This window comes from Onthophagus taurus, chromosome 5, assembly GCF_036711975.1.
Source record: "Onthophagus taurus isolate NC chromosome 5, IU_Otau_3.0, whole genome shotgun sequence".
Classification (NCBI taxonomy): Eukaryota; Metazoa; Arthropoda; class Insecta; order Coleoptera; family Scarabaeidae; genus Onthophagus; species Onthophagus taurus.
Window position 1 is genome coordinate 4,149,725 of NC_091970.1, and position 23,976 is coordinate 4,173,700.

Consider the following 23,976-nt stretch of genomic DNA (forward strand, 5'->3'; position numbering starts at 1 on the left):
TTTAAAAAAATTAATTAATATTAAATTAAAATTAATGAAGCAAAATTTGATATTATTAATTTATTAATGGTAATTATTTTTATAAAATTATAATTTTACTATTGATAAATAGATGGCGTAAGTAGATAATAAAAATTATTTCGACCTAATTTAGATGATCAGCGCGCCTTGTTCCGCACTAATTTTTTGACAGATCCCGTGACATTCATAGATTGACTGCCGTTGGTGGTGTGCATGTTTTTTTTGTGGTGCGAAAGATTAATTAGTTTTAATGTAGACGAAATAAAATAGAGTAAATAAAAATTATAGTTGAAGAACGTTTGTGGTAATGTAAAGGAGCGAACACGTGAGTTGTTGTTACCTCACCAAGAGAGAGACGAACTAACCTCAAAATACAAATTGAAAGGGGAAAAAATTAATTTAAATTCGATTAATAGAAAAAATATGCAAAAATTTGGTTAAAAAAAGTATAATGCACACACTCTGGTGGACCACGGGAAGATTAATCTCTAGGGTGCTTTGGAGCGGTGTTAACGCTTCGACGTCCGCCTCCGCTTCATCAACAGACCCAACAAGGCCCTCTCATCAACCCTCAAACGCTAGGTTAGTTTCGGCGGTTTGCGGATTTTCCAAACAGAAGAAAATTGAAAAACTCGTTAAGGGACAATTCGGAGATGACGCTTGGTTTTCGGTTAAACATCAAAAAGCTGACGTTTTAGGTAATTACGTAATAATAAAAGTAATAAATTTAAATTGGTCCATAATCAGTTTTTAAATTAATTATTCCTAATCAAACGTTTTGTTGTTTTGTTGCTATTGGTTGCTATCTTCATATTAGAAAAAAAATTTTTATTTTGACATTTAATGTCACTTAATATGTCATTTAAAACGTCAAATCTTAATATTTAAAAATAAATTATTAATAATAAAAATTAAGTTAATTTTCGTTTTAATTTTGTTGTTGTTGAGGTTATGTTTAGAAAATTATTATCATAAATGACGTTTGATTCCTAATTTTTATTCTTTGTATTTTTGTAATTAAAGCATTTATTCGAAAGTTATTTGCGTTCTAATTATTTTCTGTTTGTCTTTTAATTATCGCTTTGTTATTGAAATAAACTAATTTGTTTTTTTAGGAGTAGCTGACGGAGTTGGAGGATGGAGAGCTTACGGGATTAATCCGGGCGAATTTTCGCTAAATCTAATGAAAACATGCGAAAGATTGGTGAGGATCGGATCTTTTAACGCAACAAATCCATCGGATTTATTAGCAAAAAGCTACCTGGAGTTGTTGTATCATAAAAAACCGATTATGGGTAAATTTGATTTAATCGGAAAATTTTTAAATTTCATTTTTGTTTTTTTTTTGTGTTTTTAGGGAGTAGTACGGCTTGCGTGGTGGTGCTTAATCGCGAAAATAGTCGCTTATACACCGCGAATATCGGTGATAGTGGTTATATGGTGGTGAGGAATGGGAGAGTTGTGCGAAAATCGGAAGAGCAACAACATTATTTTAATACCCCCTTCCAATTGTCACTGCCACCACCTGGACACCAAGAAGATGTTCTTTCTGATCAACCGGATTCGGCGATTACCGATAATTTCCACGTCGAAGATGGTGATGTTATCCTTTTAGCCACCGATGGCGTTTTTGATAATTTACCTCAAACTATTTTAATTAATGAACTCGTTAAAGTAAGTCATTTAATTTTATTTATTATGATTATACCGGGAATTTTATATAACTTGCAATATATGAATGCAGTTAATTAAAATATTTTTATTATAAAAAAATTTCAAAAGGATATCATAAATGTTCAAAACACATCAAAAATAATGAGATTTTCGTAAAGATCGGAAAATTTTAACCTATTTTGATGTATCACACCCTATATCCATCACAAAATTAACTTTTAAACATATAAATGACACAATTAATTAGTGTTTTGTTTTCGGCCATCTTGATTTTATAAAAACCATGATATCTTAGGTGTATTTAAACCTAGATATGTCGATGTTTGGGCTCATTTTATAGCTTTTTTAATTATCTATCATTATAAGTATTCATCTATCAGCATTAATCACGAATAATTTGTTTTCGGCCATCTTGAATGATAATATTAATATTTTTAATAAAGTATTAAAAACAATAAGATTTTTGGAATAATCAGAAAATTTTAATCTAATTTGATGTATCGTTTGATGTACCACACTCTATATCGTTTACAAAATTTAAAATTATAGATGGCGCTAATTAATAATTTTGATTTCGGCCATCTTGGTTTTATAAAAATTAATATATTTCGACATGTGGGTTCATTCATTTCGCACTTTCGCACGATTCATGATAAACAATGCAAATATACAAATTTGTAGCTTTTTTAATTATCTATCTCAATATTTGCGAAACATTTGTTTTCGGCCATCTTGGATTTTACGGATCAAATTATATGACAAAATGGCTTTCATGGAAACGTATTTTTTTTTATTGCATCTTAAGTGAATTCACATGAAATAATTTATTATTTTTAGGTTCAAGGTGAAAGATGTCCAAGTCGATTACAAACCGTAGCGAATTCGATAGCTTGGATGGCAAGGAATTTATCGTTTGATGAAACTTTTATATCTCCTTTCGCTGAGAGTGCTTTTGCTAATGGTATTAATACAATAGGTATTTGTTACGTTATTTTATTTCATAAATAAGTTAATTAATTAATTTTTTTAGGTGGTAAACCAGATGATATAACGGTACTTTTAGCAACGGTGGCAATTTAATAAATTTAATTGTTTAAAAAAAAAAATAAAGTAGTGTCAAACAAATACTAGTGATGAAATCGTTATTTCTAGATACTAGTTGTGGCAAAAAGTACGCTTATTATTTAAAATTAATTTAAAAAACGAGTCTTGTGATCAAAATCGATATTTTTTAATACTTTTTGGGGCTAAATTAAATTATAATTAGTTTTATTGTAAATCGAATGAATGAGTGAATAAAACATTGAATTAATTATAATTAACACTTTATTTACAAAGAAAAAAAATAAGGCACATTTCGATATTGGGGGTGTAGGGATTAAGATCAAAAAAACAGGTTTGAACAATAAATAAATTAATTAATAAAACCTGTTCTTTTTAATCCTTACATCCTTAGAAAAAGAAATTGATTTTTTCTCGTTTTGGCCTATTTATGGCAACTTAGTTATGTTATTTTAAATACTATTAATTGACGAAATCGAATAATACAGATTTATTATTATTTATGTAATTTTAAAATTATTTTTCTTTTTGTTTTAGATATGTACATTTTAAAAAAGATATGTTTAGTTTAATTTTTTTAAATAAATAAAAACCAACAATTAAAAAAATAAAAAAGGGAATGTTTACATTTTACATTGAGCATATTTCATTAATAAGAAACGAATAACTGGAATGCCACTAAATTTTAAATCCATCCTCGGAGATCATTCCGAATTCAGTCTATTCATTTTGTTTAATCACAATTTCGAGGAGTCGTAATTCTCCAACGTCCAACGCAAGTGGGTTAACTCCTCGTCGCAATGCTCCATCACCAGCTTATCTTTGCCTTGATTAATTCCCAAGCACTTATCACTGCTCCCGTGTTTTAATAATTTCGTGTCCGGATCGTACTCCCAATATTGATTTCCTTTGGAGCCGTGGCACGGATACAAAATAACATCTTTCCCGCTGTAGTCCAAGCAAGCTTCGTCTCTTCGTATTTCCCCGAATTTACTCAACATCCAATACTAAGTTTAAAAGAAATGGAAATTAGATTTTAATTAAAAATGATGACAAAATATTTACAATGCACTTTGAACACCACCCAGTAATTAAAATAATAAAATTAAAAATTAAATAAATAGGTAACCACCACCATAGAAAAACGATGAATTAACTTATCATAAAATCCGCCGGGAATCTGAAAATATTTTTAGTTTTAACGAAGAATATTTACAATTAGAAGAAAATTTAGTTTTTTTATAACACCTGTCAAATTTTTTTATTTTTTAAAGGTTGGCAACATTAAGTGACGTTTAAAAATTACTTAACCTCAATTACTTACATTTTGACAGATATTAATAAATGAAATTTTTTAAAGAAAATTAATTAAGATTTTTTTTTTGTTTGGTGTTGGTTACCTGATTACCGCCCTGACCATGACATGGCCAGAGCCCCACCGGTTTCTCCATGGTGTTATCGTTACTGGGCGAGTCCAAGCACACCTCACGATCAGCCGAAGCAATCTGCGAAAATAAAATTAAAATTAATAAAATAACAAAGTGTACCTGGTGCCCCCCTTGTTTATGACAAGGATAAAGACCGACTGCTTTATATAAATCCGATTTTCTCGAAGGCGCATCCAAACAAGTTCTCCCACCGTAACCGTTGTTACGAATCTAATTAACCACAAAAATTAATTAAAATAAAACTGTATTAAAGATTGTTAATCATAAATTAATTAATTAGGACTTTTATTGAATTAATTACCTCTCCAGAAGCAACGGCTTCCCCGGGAATAAACAATTCTGGATAAACATTATCTAAATACCATTGGAAGCTTTTACACCCCAATTTTTTGCGCAAACTTTTCCTCGACGCAACATCTCCATAATCGCCTTTTTCATTCCCAATCCGTTGATAATAATACTTAGCATAATCATCCATCCAAACTTCGGCCAAACGCACCGAATTCCTACGCAGCACATTCACCCCCGAGCGCCATTTATACGGAGATCGAGTCCTAAAAATGTGCCCGACGTGCGAACACGGCACCACCTCCAAAGTACCACCGCACATCCACGATTTAAACGAAAGTTCCAAGTTTTCAGCACCCCAAATGTCAAATCCACTATCGTAAGTACCAAGCCGTTCAAAAAATTCCTAAACCAAAAAATAAAACGTTATTGTGGATGTATCATGAAAGATTTATGAGCTGAATGAAAAAAAATTGAAAAAAAAAAGAAAAAGTGAGTTGATTAATGGGTACGAAGCCGGAATTTGAATGTACCTAACGGTGATACAGATATGGGTCAAATCGAATTCCATTTTTTTTTAAGTTACCTTATCGATACTAAATAAACCCCCAGCCATCGTAGGGCTATGAACTGGTTCGGAAGCGTGAACCCTTCTCGCTTTTTCTTTTTGGGGAACGGCGTGCCAATTAAACTGCAAGTTCCAATCAAAACCGCCAACATTTACGTAACCCTCCTTAAATTTATACTCAAGGGTGGTATCATCGATCACATCAATAACGGGACAAACCACTGTAGTCGAATTCCGCGCTATCCGGTCCAAAAGGGGCTCCAACCACCCCGTCGTACACTCACAATGGCTATCCAAATATGTTAAAACCGGTGCCGTGGCGTGTCTAGCGCCTAAAAAAGGAATATTAATTAAATCAAATTAATTAAACTAAAACTAGAATTAACATTAGCACTAACACTAGACCTAGAAACATTCGGGTTTAGCCGCAGGTCTCTAAAGACGGCTAAACCCGAATGATTCTAGTTCTAGGTATAGTGTTAGTTCTAGTTTTGCACTAGCACTACAACTAGAACTAACACTAGACCTAGAACTACAAATATTCGGGTTTAGCCATCTCTAGAGACGTAGATAATTAAAAAAGCTACAAAATGAGCCCAAACTCGACATATCTAAGTGTAAAAACGCCTAAGACATCATCGTTTTTATAAAATCAAGATGGCCGAAAACAAAACACTAATTTATTACGTCATTTACATCTTTAAAAACTGAATTTTATGATGGATATAGAGTATAATACTTAAAATTAGGTTAAAATTTTCCGATCTTTACGAAAATCTTATTATTTTTGATGTTTTTGAATATTTTTGATTCTTTTTTGACATTTTTTTTTCATTAAATCGATTACGATTTGCAGTGTTTATCATGAATCGTGTGAAGTGAACCCACACATCGAAATATAATAATTTTTATAAAATCAAGATATACGAAATCAAAATTATTGATTAGCGTCATCTATAATTTTAAATTTTGTAAACGATATAGAGTGTGATACATCAAATTAGGTTAAAATTTTCTGATTTCAAATTTTAGTTTTAATTTACTTAACACCGGCCGTGAAAGCCTTGGTACTTATATCAAATTAATTGTTTTGAATTACGTACCTAAAAGTCTCGCTCGGATTAATCCCTCCCGTTTCTTCCCCCGCACAATTTTCACTTTCGGCTCCGATTTCCAGTAATCCTCAAGTTGCCCCTTTAAATGGGGCATATCCGAGAAATCATCAACCAAAATAACTTCTTTGATTAAATGGGACGGTGAGCGATCCAACACCGAATAAACCGTCCGGAGAAGAACGGACCAAGCCTCATTATGGAAACAAATAATCACCGATGTTTTCGGAAGATTCTTTAAATATCGATCAGGAGATTTACACCTAAATAATAATAAAAAAATAAATATTAGAACATAACCTCAAAATTACTTTTATCTGTCATTAAAAAAAAAACAAATAAACATAACCCACTTTTTTATTTATCAAAATTAATTATTTAATCCAAATTAAGATTAAAATTGAATCATAACTAAATAAAACAGTCTTTTAATACGTTTTTATTTTTAATTAAACACTTTTATAATAGTTAAAAATCTGACGGAGCGCTTATTAAAATAATGAGAGTCGAGGGAGACTAACTAAAGTTTTTGGTCGTTTTAATTTTGCGTAACAGTGTCTCGTTGATGGAGATGTGAACGAAAGGAAATTGCGCTTAATTACGCCACTTCGCCACCCGAGAGAAGAGAAGTCGAGTCTCGTAACGAGGCGAAGAGATGGTTTTAACCGTTACACATTTTCAGAAATCGAGAACCAGATCGCGTTATATAATGCGATGTCTCGTTATAAACGTAAAAAGCGACCAAATCGAGTTGCGATGGGGTAAAAGGAAATTTTCTTTTCTCCGTGTATCATCCATCTAGAAAATGTCAAAATGTACACATCGACGATGATTGATATAGGAAAAAGTAACGATAAAAAAGGAAAAACTAAGCTGGACGATAACGTTTTGAAAATACATATCCTTGGTGAAACAACCTCGTGCTGGTTTTAATATTTTATGCGGGAATTTATGTTTTTATGCTGAGTAATGAGGGAATTTTCTTATTAATTTTATTTCTTAATTATTAACGAATTGTAATGAGGTGTTAATTTATGAGAAAAAATGTTAATTAAAGTTAAATGATAATTACCACTCATCTCGCGGATCCGGAAGTGATCTATGTACACTTATCATATCGCTAACGTATTGATTAAATGCGTTATTCGTCCAACCTTCATCGTATTTTTTCTTTTCTTCAGCTAAAATCAAAACATAAATTTAATTAATTAAATTAATAAAGAAATTGAGTGACAGGTGACATAAAAATTTAAATTGACAGTTCAAAAGTCAACTTGACAGATAAATTTGATTGTAGGTTATTAAAATATTATTATTTTTTGTTATTACTTTAATTTTTTTTTTAGATTTTATTGCCTAAATTAACTAAGAAATAATTTATATAAATAACATTATTAAAAAAAACCTTATTTAATCTTTGCCTATAATGGTAACCATGGTAACTGACTAACGTGAAGTGAGTTACTGATGTTGAATCACAATTACATTGATATTATACGAAATATACTAAAATTAATGATGAATGTAAAGTTAAATAATTATTTAAATATTATGTTGAGTAAATAAAACGATTATAAATAAAAAATAATGAATGATAATATAAAATTGGAATTAAAATTGACAACGAAAAACTGAAAATGACAGACAAAAACGTCAAGTTGACAGATAAAAATGTCATTAACGAAATAAAAATATTGCCAATAATATTGTATCAATTCAAAACTAGTAAATAGATTTTATTTGATTGCGATAAAATTCGTGTAAAGATTAAGGCATTCCTATTTATTCTTGACAGCAGTGACCGTTATTAAACGGTAACTAATAACAACCAATACATAACCTATTTTAATTTTTTAAATTTATTCTAAATTATTATTAAAAATATTTCCTTTTTTTTTATTTTATTTTTTTGTTATTCAATGATGAAGAATACGAAACAGTCCCAAGAGATCCGTTTTTCTGGAAAGCTCCGAGACTTTAGCATTTGCATCAAATTCACGCAGCGTCGTCGAGTATAGCGATATTTACCAAGAGGGGCCGCTCGAAAGGGGGGTCGCCCGAGAAGTAGATTGAGTTGGGTCGGAATACTTTGGCTTTTTCCTCGCCCGGTTGAGGTTTCCGGGGTGGTCTCGATATGGATACGTGAGAAGCAGACGAAACGACGACCCCTTGGGATTGTGAAGTGAAACTACCGCGGGGAAAACCACCCCATTTTTTTAACCTCTTCATCGCAGACGTTTTAAAAAACTTTTTAAAAACCCCTTTTTTTCCAACAAAAATAACAAGTTAAACATCAAATAAACAACTTAATTAAGACGTTATTAATGCATTATTGAGATATTCAAATAAACCTTCCAAAGTGAATTATTTAAAGTGATCTAGAAATGAAAGTTAGATTATGAACCAAACCCTATTTTAAATATCAATCTAATTCCAATGAAATTAAATGTGTTTTTGTTGTAACAAATGTTTTTTAGGAAAGTAAAAAGTTATGTTGTTTGAAGATAAAAATGTCACTTTGAAGTTGACATAAAAAATGGAATTTTAAAAAATCATTTAACTTATTTTCTATTTAAATAATTTTCTTTCGCAACGTTTTGCGCAAAACAACGAACCGAATACTTTCTTTATCTTTACGCGTATGCATTATTTAAATATTTTCTATACCTACATGGCTTTATTTATGTAAATAACTTTAATAGCTTACGTGGAAGATTCGGTGGAATTGTAACCGGTTCGCCGTTTTCCCCCGGCAAATTTTGCGGTGGTAATAACACCCCTCCTTCGTTATTTTCTTCTTTCCTCCCTACACTATCTTCGCTGGAACTCTTCTCATTTTGAAAAGGATTAACTCTAACAAGTGGAGCCTGTTGATCAACATCATTCACTTCCCTCTTGTTCATTTCGTTATTATCTTCTAACGGGAGAGCCACTCGAGTGTTTTCCGCTTGATTATCCGTGTACAGCAAAAAAGCAATCGTAAACCACGCTGTTGTTACAACAACAACCACTTTTATTAAAAGCGATCTTCTCCGAGTTAAAGAACCCATCATTATTAATTAAAATTGTAATTCCCTTGACTAGATTTCAACAAAATTATCTAAACCGAAACATTTTTTTCCTTTTCAGTTCGATTTAAAACACTTTAAACGTTTTTATCACAATTTTCGTTTAATGACGCGCTTTAAACTGAGTTTTAAGATGAATTCGCGTCGAATAAAAGTTGGGAAATGTCATCGTTATCGATTAATTGGATCTCGTTTATCAAACGATATCTTCGTCCATCTAGTTTTAATTTTTTTTAATGAGACCGCGATATCAACGCGAGATTTCCTGTTGTTGACACGGTTTTCTTTTTTATCTAGAACAGAAAGAAATTAATTAAATTTTTGAGTGGAAATTAAATTATTCAATTTGACATTTTATATATATGTAGTTTCTTTTTTTTGTGTAATAAATAACAGTTGGTAATATTAATGGGGAATTTTTATTATGTCAAGTTTTTAAATCGATTTGACCTTTATTTAAATTTGACACTGACAGGTATCATAACCTAAGTTATAATTTTATTTTTGGAATTCAAAGTTGAGCCAAGAAAAAGATTAAACTTTTCGCGTATGATTTAGTGCTTCAACATAAAAATGACATCTCCTACTTTAAGCTACCAACGTGGTTATTATTAGAGGGTGGAAGACGAAAAGACGAAAAGCTTCGTATAAAGCTCGCTTTTAATAGCTTCCGAGGTCGCATTGTCGTCCTCCACGAAATCCTTTCTCGGACATTTTCATTACGAACAGTCATAAATCGCGTACTTTGCACTTTTCTCTCACATTTTTAGTTTCCTATTTTTTATTAACTTTTTTAATTTCCAACTTAACTCTTGCTTAGGTGTATTTGTAACCTCAACCCCCATAGGGACATATTACAAAACTAACTTCACAAACTTGGTTAATACAGGGTGTTTTGAAAACTGTAACATAGTGAATCAACCGGATTACTAGTTTGCGTTAAGTGTCAAAACCGCCACCAAGGCTTAGATAATTGCGCTAAATCATGAATTACGACAACGCAGGAACTTTTGGGGCCCAACTTTTAAGTGGACGTAACCGCAACTTCCGTTTTTAGAGTACGCCCAACGTCGCGTCGTCCGACCGAGTTTTGATAATAAATGAAATTGGAGTTAGTGTTACACACTTTTTAACTAAATAAAACTTTTTAATAACAATTTTAGTTTGTATCGATCCCTCAAAAACCATTTTGCCTCGAATTGAGAGGCTAAATCGGATTAATCGCAAACACGGGTGACGTTTTATGTCAAAAAGATGAAAATTAATTTAACTCGGAAAAAAATAACTCGATTTCGATGAAATCTCGTTTTCACTTTTCGAAAGTTTCACACAAAAGATAGACACAACAAATTGACGTCATCCTTATCTTATTGCCCATATTGGAAAGCTTTGAATGTTTGTTTAGAAAATACCTAAAAAAGATGTTTTAGTTAAAACCCAACCGGTAAACGGATAAACGAAGACGACCTTCGAACCTAAAAAAGAAGATTTGACCTTTCGCGACGACGAAGTGAGTAAAGCACAACGAGGCGACTTAAGAGGAGGATATTCTAATAGCATTTCTCGTGACAATACGTAACCATGCGAGAATTCATACTTTCACCATCTCCCGATGACTTTTAAACCGAGTCGTAAAATATTCTTGGTACTTCCTATTACAAAAATAATAAATTTAACGTCAAAAATTATAAACGTCAAAGTGACGTTTAAGTAAAAAAAAATTGTTTTGAGGTTAAAAAAGTTAACCTTTAAAAAATCTTTAAAAATGGAAAGTTTTTAATCAATTCTAAATAAATTTGCATTAATTAGATTTCGCCACTTAATTGACTAAGAAATTTATCTTTAACTTTTCATTAGAACCAACTTAAAAAAATAAAATTAAAAAGAAAGGTTAATTTAAGAAAAACAAGAAGATATACCAAGAACGTGATGCTTAAAGACGTTATTAAAGGACCTTCATTACACGAAACCGGATTCTTTTATAGGACGTTTATTTGACATTTAACTCAACTTTTATTTTTTATTCTTTTCTTCGCTTATTATTAACGTAATATTTTTTGATTACACATGAAATCGAATGAAATCTCATCGTTTTCGTTTTCGTTGACTTTCAACTCCTGCATTTTTCAAGGAATCGCAACCTTGCATAGTTATAAATAGTCATAAATACATCAACCACGAACACTTGTACGCTGCTTAGATATATTACATTCAATTTAACACATCTTAAATTTAGTATGGTCAATAAACACAAAGTTAATTTAGTTATTTTCTGATAAATAAAAGAAAATTGTTGATAAATTCTAATTTTAGGTTAAAAATAACCTAAAAGTTGACATTCAATACGATGTGAACATCGCGTTAACTCCGATAACGCTTAAATCAACGTGAAGTTAGGTTATGTGTGTTTTACTTGTCATACGTCAAAAATATAAGTTTTAAAATCGATTATAAACAAAAACAACTTTAGAAGTTCAAAAAAGCAAAATATTACTGAATACATTTCAATTTTATTCCAATAATCGAGTACTTAAATAGAGTAAGTTTTTCTAGTTTTATTTTATTCGCCCCATTCGGTGCCTTTTGAAACGATGCGTTTATGCAAACCGGGGGAAATGAACGAAGAACGTAATGAATGGATCATGTGGTATACCAGCCGTGGGCCAATTTAAATAATAAAAGGGAACCAAGGAACGTTGAACGGAAAAAATAACCTATAACAGTATGCACGATTTGCATCTCGTGAGTGAAGGTGGCGAGTAATTTATGCAAACACTCTATATAAATTTTTTTTATATTATTTTATCGAAATTAACCGTAAAGACTTGGTGTTTAACATATTTATTATAAGTAGAGATTGATTTTGAATGAATTAAATTAATTTTAGGTTATAACCTCCAAACTCCCGACGACATATAAACAACACGAAGTTCGCATTAAATTAGATGACGCTTAAAACAGTGTGAAATAGGTTAAGTTTATTGTCGAATAGGAAGAACCAAACCGTAAATATTCACTTACAATTTTCATAAAATCTGAGTTTAACATATTTATTATCTTTGTAAGTAGAAATGGATTTTAAATTAATTTAAAAAAAAATACGTAAAAATAGATTTTTGACATTTTAAACAACGTAAACATAGGTTATGTTTTTACTTGATAGACATTGATAGATGTGTATTTAGAAGAATCAAAGAGAATTTGAAATTTTTTCTTTAAATCGTCTTCGTCCTTGGCATTGAGGTCAATAATTTTCACTCAAACGGAAGTTGTGATGCCGTACAAAACTGTTAATTCTTCGAAAGTCGGCTGCTATGTTTGCCGAGAAACAATCCGTCAACTTACCGTATATGAAAAACGATTTATTTTTTCTTTTTATTTTCGAAATCCTTTTCTAATTTTTTTTATCTTGAAGGGGACATTTTTATAAAATCGAAAGAAGCGAACCAAGAATTAATTTAAATGATTCTCCCGTTCGAACGGCTCTGGAAACGTTTGGTTCATTCGGTAGCAAGAATTCTCAATTATCCGGTTGAGTGCGTCCTCGTTGTTTGTAGGAAATAAAAATAAACCCCTCCGGGGTAGGTAATCTTCGCGTTTCCCATTTTTTAATGAATCGCATAAAAAATTAAAATCCTTCTTTAGTTTAATTTTATTGAAAATGCTTCGTTGTAATAAAAAGATGAGTCAATTCTCGTATGTCATCACAGAAAACTACTTCCATCTGGAAAGTTTTATTACGAAAGTTCTCTTCGCTGCGAGAGGAAAATGTCACATGGTTCATATATTCCAAGAAGACATTCTCAATTTGAATACTTAAATTTTTTTGTTGGTGTAATCGAATTATTAACGAGGTTTTAAGCCGCTGAATTGCCCCAATTTCCCCAACGTAACCAAATTAAGCCAAGGAAATTTATGTAGTAACACTTTTAGGGTTGTATTAAACACAGAAATAGTACTAAAATAAAAATTGGCACCCACAAACGATCATAAAATCACTACATAACATAAATTTTATGTTTTATTTTTTCCAAGTTATTTTTAACTTTTAAATTTGTTAGAAATTTCCTTAGCAAATAAAAAATAACTCATTTCACTCGTTTAAAACGGGCTCTCATTTCTAATTAATCTTTTCTCGGCTTAAAAACGTTTCGCAATTGAGTTTCGATTTGGCAACGTTAAATCCGCATCTGTTTAACCGCGGTAAATATCTATTTCATTAGCATCCTTCCGTTTGTTAAAGATCTCTTAGTTAAATAAATAAATTGGAGAATTGCATGCGAAGTTGCACAATTTTCGGTGAGAAAAAAAATGGATAAAACGTAATTACAATGATTAAGATTTAAATTTCAAGGATTTTTTTGATGAAATCGAAAAGGTTACGAAATAAAATTTAAAAAATATTAATTAATTACGTGATCGATTTGAATTCGTTTAATTTAATATCGGTAATTAATTTTTCCGGGTCGTAAACGATTGCGAATTTAATCAATTTACACGTTCGTGTAATTCAATTTAAATTAAATATCAACAAATCAACGTGGAAATGTAACGTTTATTTTCTCATTAAATGTTTTAGCCAATTTTCCCATTCAAAAATAAATAAACAAAATTAAATTTCTTTCCCACACGCAATTATAATTGTTTAATAATTCATTTTTGTGGGAGAACTTTCGATTCCAACATTTTAAATTGTAAATAAAAATAATTGGAGGGGAAAAATTATTTTTCAAAACGTAAATAACAGTAAAAAATTTCTTGAATGAATTAACCGGGAATTTAACGCATTTGTTATCTGTAACAGGCAGAGACGGATTTTAAATTTTCTTTACGTCAAAACAATTTTAGGTTATAATATCTTCAAAAAGTTTAGATGACGTCTAAAACGACGTGAACATCGCGTTAATTCCTATGACGCTTAAATAAGTGTGAAGTTGGATTATGGGTATTTTAATTGTCACACGTCAAATTAAATACTTGAAAGTCACGTCCTGATACTTTTAAATACGATTTACTCGACGACACACAACAAAACTTGGAAATTAAAGTGCTACGTGCATTAAAAGCGATTGATTGGGAACTAAACACAACGAGAGAAGTTGAAAAACGAATCAAGTGATGTCGTCGATATTAATTAAGCAGAGATCGCTTGCGGCCGAGGCTCAATGTTTAATGTTATGGTAACTTGATGGTGCCCATATTGTAGCACCTGTACTTAAGCCGAGGTCGCTTGCGGCCGAGGCTCAATATTTAATGTTTTATTAAACTGAGAGTGCTCATATTGTGGCGCCTGTACTTAAGCCGAGGTCGCTTGCGGGTGCGGGTACTTTAAATGTCTAGACTATTGTGCTTCGACCGCATCAACCTCGGTATCTATCTTTAACAACGCATAAATATAATATGTCTTCGCTACTTTGATATACAATAGTTACTGATGAGTAAGGTCACCACGTTTTACTTTCACCTTAATCGCACTTTAAAGGTTTTACTTTTAAAGGTCTAGATCGTGATGACCCGGATGTAATCGACCTCGGCTTAATTAGAGACGCCACAATATGATGACCAACATCAGGTTGACATAACAGTAAACACTGGGCCTCGTCCGCAAGCGACCTCGGCTTAAGTAGAGGTACAACAATATGATGAGCACATTTAGGTTGACATAACATTAAACACTGGGCAGCGGCCGCAAGCGACCTCGGCTTAATTAGAAACGGTACAATATGATGAGCAGTGTCAATTCGATATAATATTAAGCACTGAACCTCGGCTTAAGTAGAGGTGCCACAATATGAGCGCCATCAGGTTGACATAACATTAAATACTAGGCCTCGGCCGCAAGCGACCTCGGCTTAAGTAGAGTCGCCACAATATGAGCACTATCAGGTTAATATAAGATTAAAAACTGGGCCTCAGCCGCAAGCGACCTCGGCTTAATTAGAGGTACTACAATATGATGAGCACATTTAGGTTGACATAACATTAAATACTGAGCCTCACGATGTATTGTTATCACTAATTGAGGGAATGAAGCCGAGGTCGCTTACGGCCGATTTAACCGTTTTGTATTTTTAAAAGCTTAGATTGTAGCGCTTTGGCTTCATTGCTTAACAACTCATAAAAATGTATCTTATTATCTTAATTAATTATTATCTAAATGTATTTGTTATCTTATTCTTAAATATACAACAGTTACTTGTTGATATTTATCTAAATAATTGAAATAATTTCCGAAAGTTGATTTAATCACTTGACACCTGTCAATTAAAATATTCATAATGCAACTTCACACTGTTTTAAGCGTCTTCGTAGTAAACACGATGTTCACATCGTTTTAGATGTCATCGAAACCTTTTGAGGTTATAACCTAAAATTAAAATGTCAATTTTTTGACGTGATTAAATTTTAAGTTATAACAAAAATTGCTTGTTTAATATTAAAAACACGATCCATTTAGATAAAATATACACTGCGACGCTTTTTTAAGCCTTGTGGGTTTGAATCATCATATTTTATATCGTCAATCCGGAAATTATAGATGCCGGAAATTCAAAATAAGTTGAAATCGTTAGAGGTCATTCTCCTCCGCGAAGTAAACACTTCGATGTTAATTAATTTAGTTGCAATAATGAATTTTTAATAAATAAGTAAACCCGGTCCTGGTAATGAGTGGTAAAAGAGGAATAATTAATACTAGAATTTACTTTTTTCTTGGTTGGTTCACTCCGTTGACTTCACCTTGAATTAGAATTAATTATATTCCTCCTCACATTGACACAGAAAACACAATAAAATAATTACGCACTCCCCTAATTAAATTAAGATAATTAAGATAACCAGAAATCAATTTGTTTGGGAAAGTTTATGTTAATCTCCATTGATTTTAAATTTAATCCTACTCTAGATAAAATTTAAAAATTAAAACCTAACAACGCGAAAAACAAAGTCTTGAAATGCATTAAAACCATATTAATAATAAATTAATTAAAGAAAAACTCACCTTATCATTAATTTTTTCGATTTCTTTTCTTCGACTCAAGTTCAATCACCGCAAAAACTTGTAACGTGAAAAACGAAGAAAACCAAACAAAAATGTTGTTGTAATAGTAGAGATGTATCGCGTTTCTTTGGTTACGGTTTAACTCGGTGCCCTCACACGGTTGCTCGATCAGTACTGTTAGTTAACACCACAAACTGACCTAAGGTTGCTTGATTCCAGTACCGCGACGCGGTATCTCCTCCTTTTCCCCTCCAACCAACCAATTCCAAAAAACCTTCTCCACTACCTCTCCTCGTCGACGTTTCGTCCTCTTTGTTGTTCGAGTGGCTTCCAATGCTGCGCGCCACCAACACTAACACGTTTTAAAACGCATGCAAAACCGACGCATGCGTTCATTTTACGCGTTTAGGATATGGATTTTGTTGAGTTGAAGGGTTTTGGGATGTCCCCGGGATCAGAATTCGTTTTGAGGTGGAAGGGATGATACGATTTTGTATGAATAAACCTAAAAGTTAAAAAATAAGACAATTTTTTATAAATCATTTTCTTTATAGATTCATAACATATCAACAATTCTTAAAAATTAAAAAAGGTAGAGATCAACAGTAATTAATAGGAAGATAATTCGAATACAAACCCAACAAAAAATAAATTAATTAACTAAAATTTCTTTTTTAATTTTATTTTAATTATTAAAACCACGAGAAATATCCTTTTTTACTTGGCGTTTTAGGAGATTCTAAATTAACATCTTCATCTTTGTTATTGGCTTCCTCCACAACCTTTTTATCATCCTCGTTTTGAAGAATATTATTCGTTTCTTTCTGCAATTGCGATTCATACTTTTTAACATCCTCGTAACTCATATTGTACCACTCATCGATCCAAGTAAAAGCTTGTCGATGCCCCAACAACAAAACTTCTCTTATCGACTAAAAAAAATTAATTTAAATAAAATTTTAATTCCCCCAAAGCAATTTACAGCATGCAAAAAGTCCTCCACTTTCGTTTGGAGCCCCCACACTTCGAAATAAACATTAACAACTTTGTAGGAACACATAACCGGTGTGAAAGAGTTCCTCCAACCATCAACGAGAGGGCCACGATGGGTTAATCGTGATTGGAAATATAAAGGATCTTCTTCTTCTTTATAATGTTTTGAGGATAACTCATCGTAGGCTATATCGATGTATTCGACGATTCTCTCCGATAATTGTTCGGGAGTTAAATTTAAGCACTAAAAGAATTAATTAATAAAATTAATACAATAAAGGAATTATATTACATTTTCGGTAGATCCATTATTATCTTCGTACTTAGTTTGAATCGTTATGTGAAATTTAGGAATGAAGGAACACTAAAAAATAAAAATTAATTTAATTTTTATAGGTTAAATCAAAATTTACATCATATTCAGTTATTGTTAATGGGTAATAATTCCACGCCCGCTCCGTTATATAAAATACTTTTGGGATTAAGGCTTGAATCCAATACGGTAATCGACTAAAACATTAAATTTAAATTAATTAAATAAAAATTGTACAGATTAAAATTAACCTGGATAAATGGATCCTTTTTTCAGTGTAATGCCCTGTTCCGTGTTCGGGATCACTACACTCTTTATTTTCGACAACTTCAACTCCTTCCCCATCTCCGGATTGCTCCAAACTATGTCTCGCAATCATATAAAGCTGCCCTATTTTGTACTAACAAAAAATCAACCTCAATTTTAAAACAACACCGAAAAAGTATTAATTACCTCCTCAGTAGTCATAGGCATACAAACACGATATTCCTTCGTTAAAACCATCCTCTCAATCAAATCAATCTTTTAAAAAATCACAACTTACAGAAGCTTACGTCAAAATTTGACATTTGACATTTCTCGGTAATGTAACCAACTGAAACATAAAAAAAGTTACTAGAAAAGGAAAAAAAAACTGTTTATTTTTTTAATGTAATGTCACTTTGACAGCTATGACTTTACCCATACGTTTTGTTATCGTACGCAAATTATTGTTGCACTGATGTGGCCAAAAGATACTATAATAGTATAATAGTGGGGAGCAATGTTGTTTAAAAGAGGCTAATTACAAATAAGTATACCTAAATATTAACGAAGATCCCTCGAGGTAAAGCAACACATAAAAATATAATAAACCATGGCTTTTCGTTCATTTAGATCAGAATATATGCAAATACCGCCTGTGACGAGAGTTTACACGACGGCATGTGTCCTAACAACTTTAGCGGTCGTAAGTAAAATAAAATTTTAGGTTATGTTAATTTTGAGGTTATAATTTAATTTTTTTTCATAGCAATTGGACTTGGTAACGCCATTTCAATTGTATTTCAACCCAATTTCGATTTTGAGACAGGGTCAAGTTCATCGATTAGTTACAGCGTTTCTATTTTTCGGAACATTTGGTTTTAATTTCTTCTTTAATATGATATTTACGTATCGGTATTGTAGAATGTTGGAGGAGGGATCGTTTAGGGATAGAACGGCTGATTTCGTTATGATGTTTTTGTTTGGAGGAATATTTATGATTGTAAGAGGGAAAACAAAACATATTTTTTTATTAATATATCTTTATTTAGGCCTTCGCCTTTTTTGTTAATCTCTTATTCTTGGGGCAAGCATTTACAATTATGTTAGTTTACATTTGGTCGAGGAGAAATCCAGCTATTCGTATGAACTTTTTTGGAATATTAGATTTTTACGTAAGTTACAATAGCAAAAGAGGAATTTTTTAATAATTATTTTCATTTTAGGCTCCTTATTTACCATGGGTTCTTTTGGGATTCTCACTTCTATTAGGAAACGCAGTTTATGTCGATTTAATGGGGATAGCCGTCGGTCATATTTATTATTTCTTAGAGGACGTTTTTCCGAGGGAACGGGGTGGATTTAAGGTGTTAAAAACACCTTCGATATTGTAAGTTTAAACGTTTTGATTTGACGTTATTATTATTTTTTTAATTTTTAGAAAGCAACTATTAGATGGACAAAACGAACAAGAATATCATGTTTTACCGGAAGAACGACCTGGCGGTTTCGAATGGGGTAATGAAGGTCGTCCAAATCAAAACGCCGAAGTTCGAAATGAATAACAAATTTTGCTATGAAATGTTAAATAACTAATAATAATAACTAGTTTCCTAATATTTACTTGTTTATTTTATTGTTAAGTTATGTTTACAACTTACGATTGAGGTTAATCTAATTCAGCAGCCTTCATTACAATTTTTTTATCGCAACGTCGTCTTTGTTTCTGATAAGCTAAGGCTTTTTGAGTGTTTTTCCATTCATATCAGTCGTTTTTTAACGATAAGTTTTGGTAAGATGTTTCGAATGTAATTATACAATTTTCTTTTCATATTAAGGTATTTTGTATTAAAATTTTGAATTGTAAATATATTTCATTTTTCTTTGCTTAATTTCGATATCAATCTAAAAATAATTTAAAATTTTTAAATAATTTTTTAACAATTTCAAACATAACCTAACTTAATAGTTCTTCCTTTAAAGTGCTAAATATTATTACTTGTAAAATAATCTTTACGCCTATCCATTTAACACAGTAAGGTAGGTATTATTGCCCCTTTATATTATGATATAAATTAATAAATAAAAACTTACCAAAAACACAAAAAGAACTCTATCGAAAAATGTTGAGGTTATATTGTGACATTTACATCTGATTTGTTTATGACGATTTAACTTGATATTAGCAGCAAATCTTTTAAATCAACGCTCCATCTTGAGAGTATTGAAGAATCTCACTTTTTTAATATTAATTTACTACTTTATTCAGTTTAATATTTAATAATAATAAGAAAAAATCAAATTGATAAATATAAAATATTAAATTGATGGGGAAAACTAGAATTAATAATTAAAATTAAAAAAAATTATTTTGAGGTTATATTTTCTTGACATAACATAACCTAAACGCAAAATGCTATTAAAATAAATAAAAAATAGCAATAAATTTTCTCGCAAAAAAAAATCCCAAACAATCAAAGATAAGGCCTTTAAAAACATCTAAAAATACATAAAAAAGGATCACATACTCTCCTAAACTTTTTTTTTCGTTTTAGAAAGGTGCAAAAAATTAGCCTTGGGGCCAAAATCTCGACGTGACCATAACCCGAGACCGTTATTAGAATTATTACACCGAGAAATCGCCTCACAATTTGATCGTCTCTTTCAATAAACTTTAAAACGTGCCAAGAAATTTCTGTAAACTTTTCAAAATTGGCTGAAGCCTCTAACAATAAGTGATACTTTTTTAAATTCATATGCACGTACAAAAAAGCGATCTCCAATTGAAACCAATTTAACCCTAACTTTTCCTTTTAATTGGCTCAAGATATTGTTAAATTATTGTGACGTTATTTGTTTCGATTACGAAACAACTTGCGGTACAATTGGTTTGAGTGTTATTAATCGTTGCGTGAGAGAATCTAAAATTTTTTTTATTATTTTCTGAACAACACGGCGTGGTTTATGAGGTTTTTTTATACATCTAACAGAAATTAACAGTAAAAAAACGTAAGTAAAATTAAACAATTTTTCCCAAAAACATTAAAAATAGCAACAAAATTTACAACTTTCACTTTAGAAATAAAAGATTAACTTTCACACAATTCGCTCACATTGTTGAAAGGTTTTGCGAAAAAAGAAACAATTTTTCGCGCGTCATTCTCCTTAAAATTTCATTTATAAATATATTCAAAACGTTAACGCCTCATTATTTATCCATCAGATTTATTGAATTTGGATTGAAACAAGAAGTAAGTTTGCTTTTATAATCAGCAAGATGGAAATTAAAGATTTAGAATCGAATTTGGTCAACGGAGAAGTTAAAACGTACGTTTTTAACGTTGAGAAACCACCTCAAATGGATAATGTTAAGAATACATTTTGGAAAATATTTCCATCTTTACTCGGTAAGATTTAAAATTGTTAATTGCAAATATTTATAATCTAACTAATCAAACTTTCGAGTACAAAAATAACTAATAGATGGCGCAAATTTTTGTAAACGATATAACCTAACTTAACATCATCAAAATTTGAGTTTATAACATTCTTTAATTATAATTGTTTTTAGTTTCCCTACCATGTTTATCATTCGGATTAATGTTAGGATGGCCATCACCAACATTTCCAAATTTACTCCAAGAATCAGCCCCAATTAAAATAACCTGGGATCAAACGGCTTTAATCGCAGGATTTTTAATGATCGGAAACTTGTTTGGAACAACATTTTCTTGGGTAAAACCGTTCGGATTAAAATACGGGATATTGGTCTCAACGTTTCCCATCATAATCGGTTGGCTAATAATCTGGAAATCATTCGACGTCATTTATATTTTAATCGGACGATTTTTAATTGGGTTCGGAAACGGTTACGTGACTCCCCACATCTCTGAATACATCAACGATTCAACCGAAAATGTAATTCGGTTGGTTTTATTAAAGTTTACTTATTTCTTCATCATGTTAGGGGTTTGTTTAACGTATTGTGTGGGGCCGTTTTTAGATTTCCGGATATTTTCTTTATCGGCGTTCATTTTGAGTGTAATCATATCGATTATTTTGATGTTTATCCCCTATTCACCGAGCGAATTATTCAATTTAAATAAACCAGAGAAAGGTGAGAAAAGATTAAGTTGTTTGAGGCCAAATACGGATGTTGAATCGTTTAAGAATAACTTAGAGAATCAAAGTGATGAGTTAGGCTTAATCGACATGGTGAAAAATAAATATTACTTAAAAACGATTCCCATTTTATTAATTTTAGTTATTTTCCAACAATTTACTGGTCCCCCTCCAGTTTTAGTTTATTCAAACATAATTTTCGATAAATTCGGGTGTCACAACCCTGAATTATACGCGATCGTTTATATTTTTTTTTATATGATTTCAATCATATTTACCTCATTTTACTCGCATAAAATCCACGTTAAATATTCTTTACTTTCAACTTGTTTCATTTCAACCATTTTAATGTCCGCGAATGCTTATTTAAACCATTTTTACCCACAACCATCTTGGGCTTACGTCAAATCATTAATTTTAGTTATTTACATTTTTATTCACACCTTCGGAATGGGTTTTATCCCATCGATTATGGCCCCGAAATTCTTTGAACCCAACTCGATTAAATCAATAAATCGAATACAAGTCGGTTTACATTGCATTTGCGCTATCGTTTCGACGAAATTGTTCCAAGTAATTATTACTTATCACGCATTTTATTTGGGATTCGTTTATTTAGCCGCAATTGCTGGGTTCGGCACAATTTTTATTTTAATGTTTGTACCAAGCGAATTTAAAAAATGAAATTAATCTTACTTATATTATCTCCTGTTTTTAGATTTACGTACATTTTGATTTAACGATTTCTGTGATGAAATGTACCTCATTTTTCTTTTAATAATTTTTAGGTCAAAAATTTAATTTTAATTTAGAAAATAAGGGCATGTATTATATCTTAGTACAAAATAAATTGTTATTATTACGTAAAGCATTAAAAAATAAATCTTAACATTTACTAACCTACAAATTTTTTACAAAAAATTTTTCGTTTTTATAAACTCACCTTATTTGTTATCGAAATTTAATATAAATCATTCTTTAATTCAAATAACACCTTTCTATTAATTTAATAATATCTAAGTAATTATCGATTTATTTATTGTTATAAAAAAGGTAGGTTATGTTTTAGAAATCACATGATCAATTTCATTTCCCCCTGAGACATAGATGGCGCTAACAAATAACATTTTTCCTTTTTTGAATTAAATTACACTTAATAATAATTATACTCACTCAGAAACCAAAACAGAATTTTCTATCAACTCCGGTTCTTCCTCCCACAACATTAAATGTTTCGTTAAACAACAACCGTCAAATTTAACACCTTCCTCCTCTGTTTCAGATCTAATCGGTGGCACATCAACTTTGAAAACGTAATTAAACGTTTTTAAGGGATCACAATAATCGCTTAATTTCGGCTCGATGTCTTTTTTTGGTAAAGGCTCCCGTGGGGATCTATAACAAGGTGGCTCCTTCTTTGTACATAATGGCACTAAATTTTTATAAATTACTTTGTCAATTGGAAAATTCATACGTTTCGTAATCTAAAATCAATTTTAATGATTAATAAGAATTAATTTTCGTTTTTTAACCCCACTTACTTTATATTCTAATATTTCCGACTTTTTTACATTTTTTTCGGTTTTAATCGCGTTTTGAATCGCACAAATATCTTTGATGATTTTCTTGGAAGAATTTAACTTAGGTTCGTTGAAATTGACCGTTTTTTGATGTAATTGAGTTGTTTTTCGTTGAGTTGTTGAAGATGGTTTTTTAAGCACTGATTGGGTTGTTTTTACGGTTATTTCGGGTAATTTTTGTTCCGTGTTTCTTACAAACGTCCTTTTTGTTGGTTTATTCATCTTGTTTTCATCAATTTAAGTTTAAAACTAAATTTAATTATGACATGTGTCAATGTCTTATTAAAATACAATCTAGGTGCAATCTAGGGATATTTCGATTATTAAAGAATAAAAATTTTAATTTCTCTTATTAAATCGATTAAATCAAAATTATAATTATTTAATTTAAATAACCGATTTAATTTGCAATGTATTCGTGATTTTATTGCAATAAATAATAAACAAGATTTAAAATATTTGGGGATTTTTCGTTTAAACTCGG

The 23,976-nt window shown here is 30.9% G+C and overlaps 6 protein-coding genes across 12 annotated transcripts; 3 read left to right on the forward strand and 3 right to left on the reverse strand.

Moving 5' to 3' along the window:
• Positions 1–173: 173 nt before the first annotated feature.
• On the forward strand, positions 174–3,013 carry LOC111426694 (protein phosphatase PTC7 homolog). The gene is made up of 5 exons (XM_023061342.2): positions 174–719; positions 1,137–1,316; positions 1,379–1,695; positions 2,533–2,671; positions 2,726–3,013. The coding sequence occupies exons 1-5, from the start codon at positions 473–475 to the stop codon at positions 2,773–2,775; spliced, it is 933 nt and encodes a 310-aa protein (XP_022917110.1). The 5' UTR covers positions 174–472; the 3' UTR covers positions 2,776–3,013.
• Positions 3,004–16,650, reverse strand: LOC111426688 (polypeptide N-acetylgalactosaminyltransferase 9). Of its 3 annotated transcripts, none has more exons than XM_023061326.2 (8): positions 16,242–16,650; positions 8,881–9,534; positions 7,246–7,354; positions 6,165–6,436; positions 5,080–5,393; positions 4,507–4,899; positions 4,158–4,262; positions 3,004–3,764 (listed from the first exon to the last, which is right to left on the reverse strand). In XM_023061326.2, exons 2-8 carry the CDS (start codon positions 9,224–9,226, stop codon positions 3,495–3,497), a joined length of 1,809 nt encoding a protein of 602 aa, XP_022917094.1. In that variant the 5' UTR covers positions 9,227–9,534; positions 16,242–16,650; the 3' UTR covers positions 3,004–3,494. The 3 variants fall into 3 exon arrangements, with proteins under 3 accessions (XP_022917094.1, XP_022917093.1, XP_022917092.1); XM_023061325.2 differs by lacking the exon at positions 4,158–4,262 and adding an exon at positions 4,305–4,415; XM_023061324.2 differs by having other exon boundaries at positions 4,158–4,415.
• LOC111426696 (Derlin 2) lies at positions 12,284–19,409 on the forward strand. 3 transcript variants are annotated; one of them, XM_071195887.1, is made up of 6 exons: positions 12,284–12,302; positions 18,424–18,496; positions 18,560–18,793; positions 18,843–18,965; positions 19,017–19,180; positions 19,232–19,409. In XM_071195887.1, the coding sequence occupies exons 2-6, from the start codon at positions 18,434–18,436 to the stop codon at positions 19,353–19,355; spliced, it is 708 nt and encodes a 235-aa protein (XP_071051988.1). In that variant the 5' UTR covers positions 12,284–12,302; positions 18,424–18,433; the 3' UTR covers positions 19,356–19,409. The 3 variants fall into 3 exon arrangements, with proteins under 3 accessions (XP_071051988.1, XP_071051987.1, XP_022917112.1); XM_071195886.1 differs by lacking the exon at positions 12,284–12,302 and adding an exon at positions 18,193–18,373; XM_023061344.2 differs by lacking the exon at positions 12,284–12,302 and having other exon boundaries at positions 18,193–18,496.
• Positions 16,242–18,137, reverse strand: LOC111426695 (cytoplasmic phosphatidylinositol transfer protein 1). The gene is made up of 6 exons (XM_023061343.2): positions 18,001–18,137; positions 17,799–17,947; positions 17,648–17,744; positions 17,527–17,598; positions 17,224–17,478; positions 16,242–17,173 (listed from the first exon to the last, which is right to left on the reverse strand). The coding sequence occupies exons 1-6, from the start codon at positions 18,049–18,051 to the stop codon at positions 16,934–16,936; spliced, it is 864 nt and encodes a 287-aa protein (XP_022917111.1). The 5' UTR covers positions 18,052–18,137; the 3' UTR covers positions 16,242–16,933.
• Positions 18,054–23,794, reverse strand: LOC111426697 (uncharacterized). Of its 3 annotated transcripts, none has more exons than XM_071195888.1 (3): positions 23,454–23,794; positions 23,086–23,396; positions 18,054–18,142 (listed from the first exon to the last, which is right to left on the reverse strand). In XM_071195888.1, exons 1-3 carry the CDS (start codon positions 23,712–23,714, stop codon positions 18,103–18,105), a joined length of 612 nt encoding a protein of 203 aa, XP_071051989.1. In that variant the 5' UTR covers positions 23,715–23,794; the 3' UTR covers positions 18,054–18,102. The 3 variants fall into 3 exon arrangements, with proteins under 3 accessions (XP_071051989.1, XP_022917115.2, XP_022917114.2); XM_023061347.2 differs by lacking the exon at positions 18,054–18,142 and adding an exon at positions 19,397–19,695; XM_023061346.2 differs by lacking the exon at positions 18,054–18,142 and adding an exon at positions 22,934–23,025.
• On the forward strand, positions 20,341–22,801 carry LOC111426691 (facilitated trehalose transporter Tret1-like). Its single transcript, XM_023061340.2, has 3 exons — positions 20,341–20,799; positions 21,014–21,197; positions 21,362–22,801. The coding sequence occupies exons 2-3, from the start codon at positions 21,068–21,070 to the stop codon at positions 22,594–22,596; spliced, it is 1,365 nt and encodes a 454-aa protein (XP_022917108.2). The 5' UTR covers positions 20,341–20,799; positions 21,014–21,067; the 3' UTR covers positions 22,597–22,801.
• Positions 23,795–23,976: the final 182 nt, after the last annotated feature.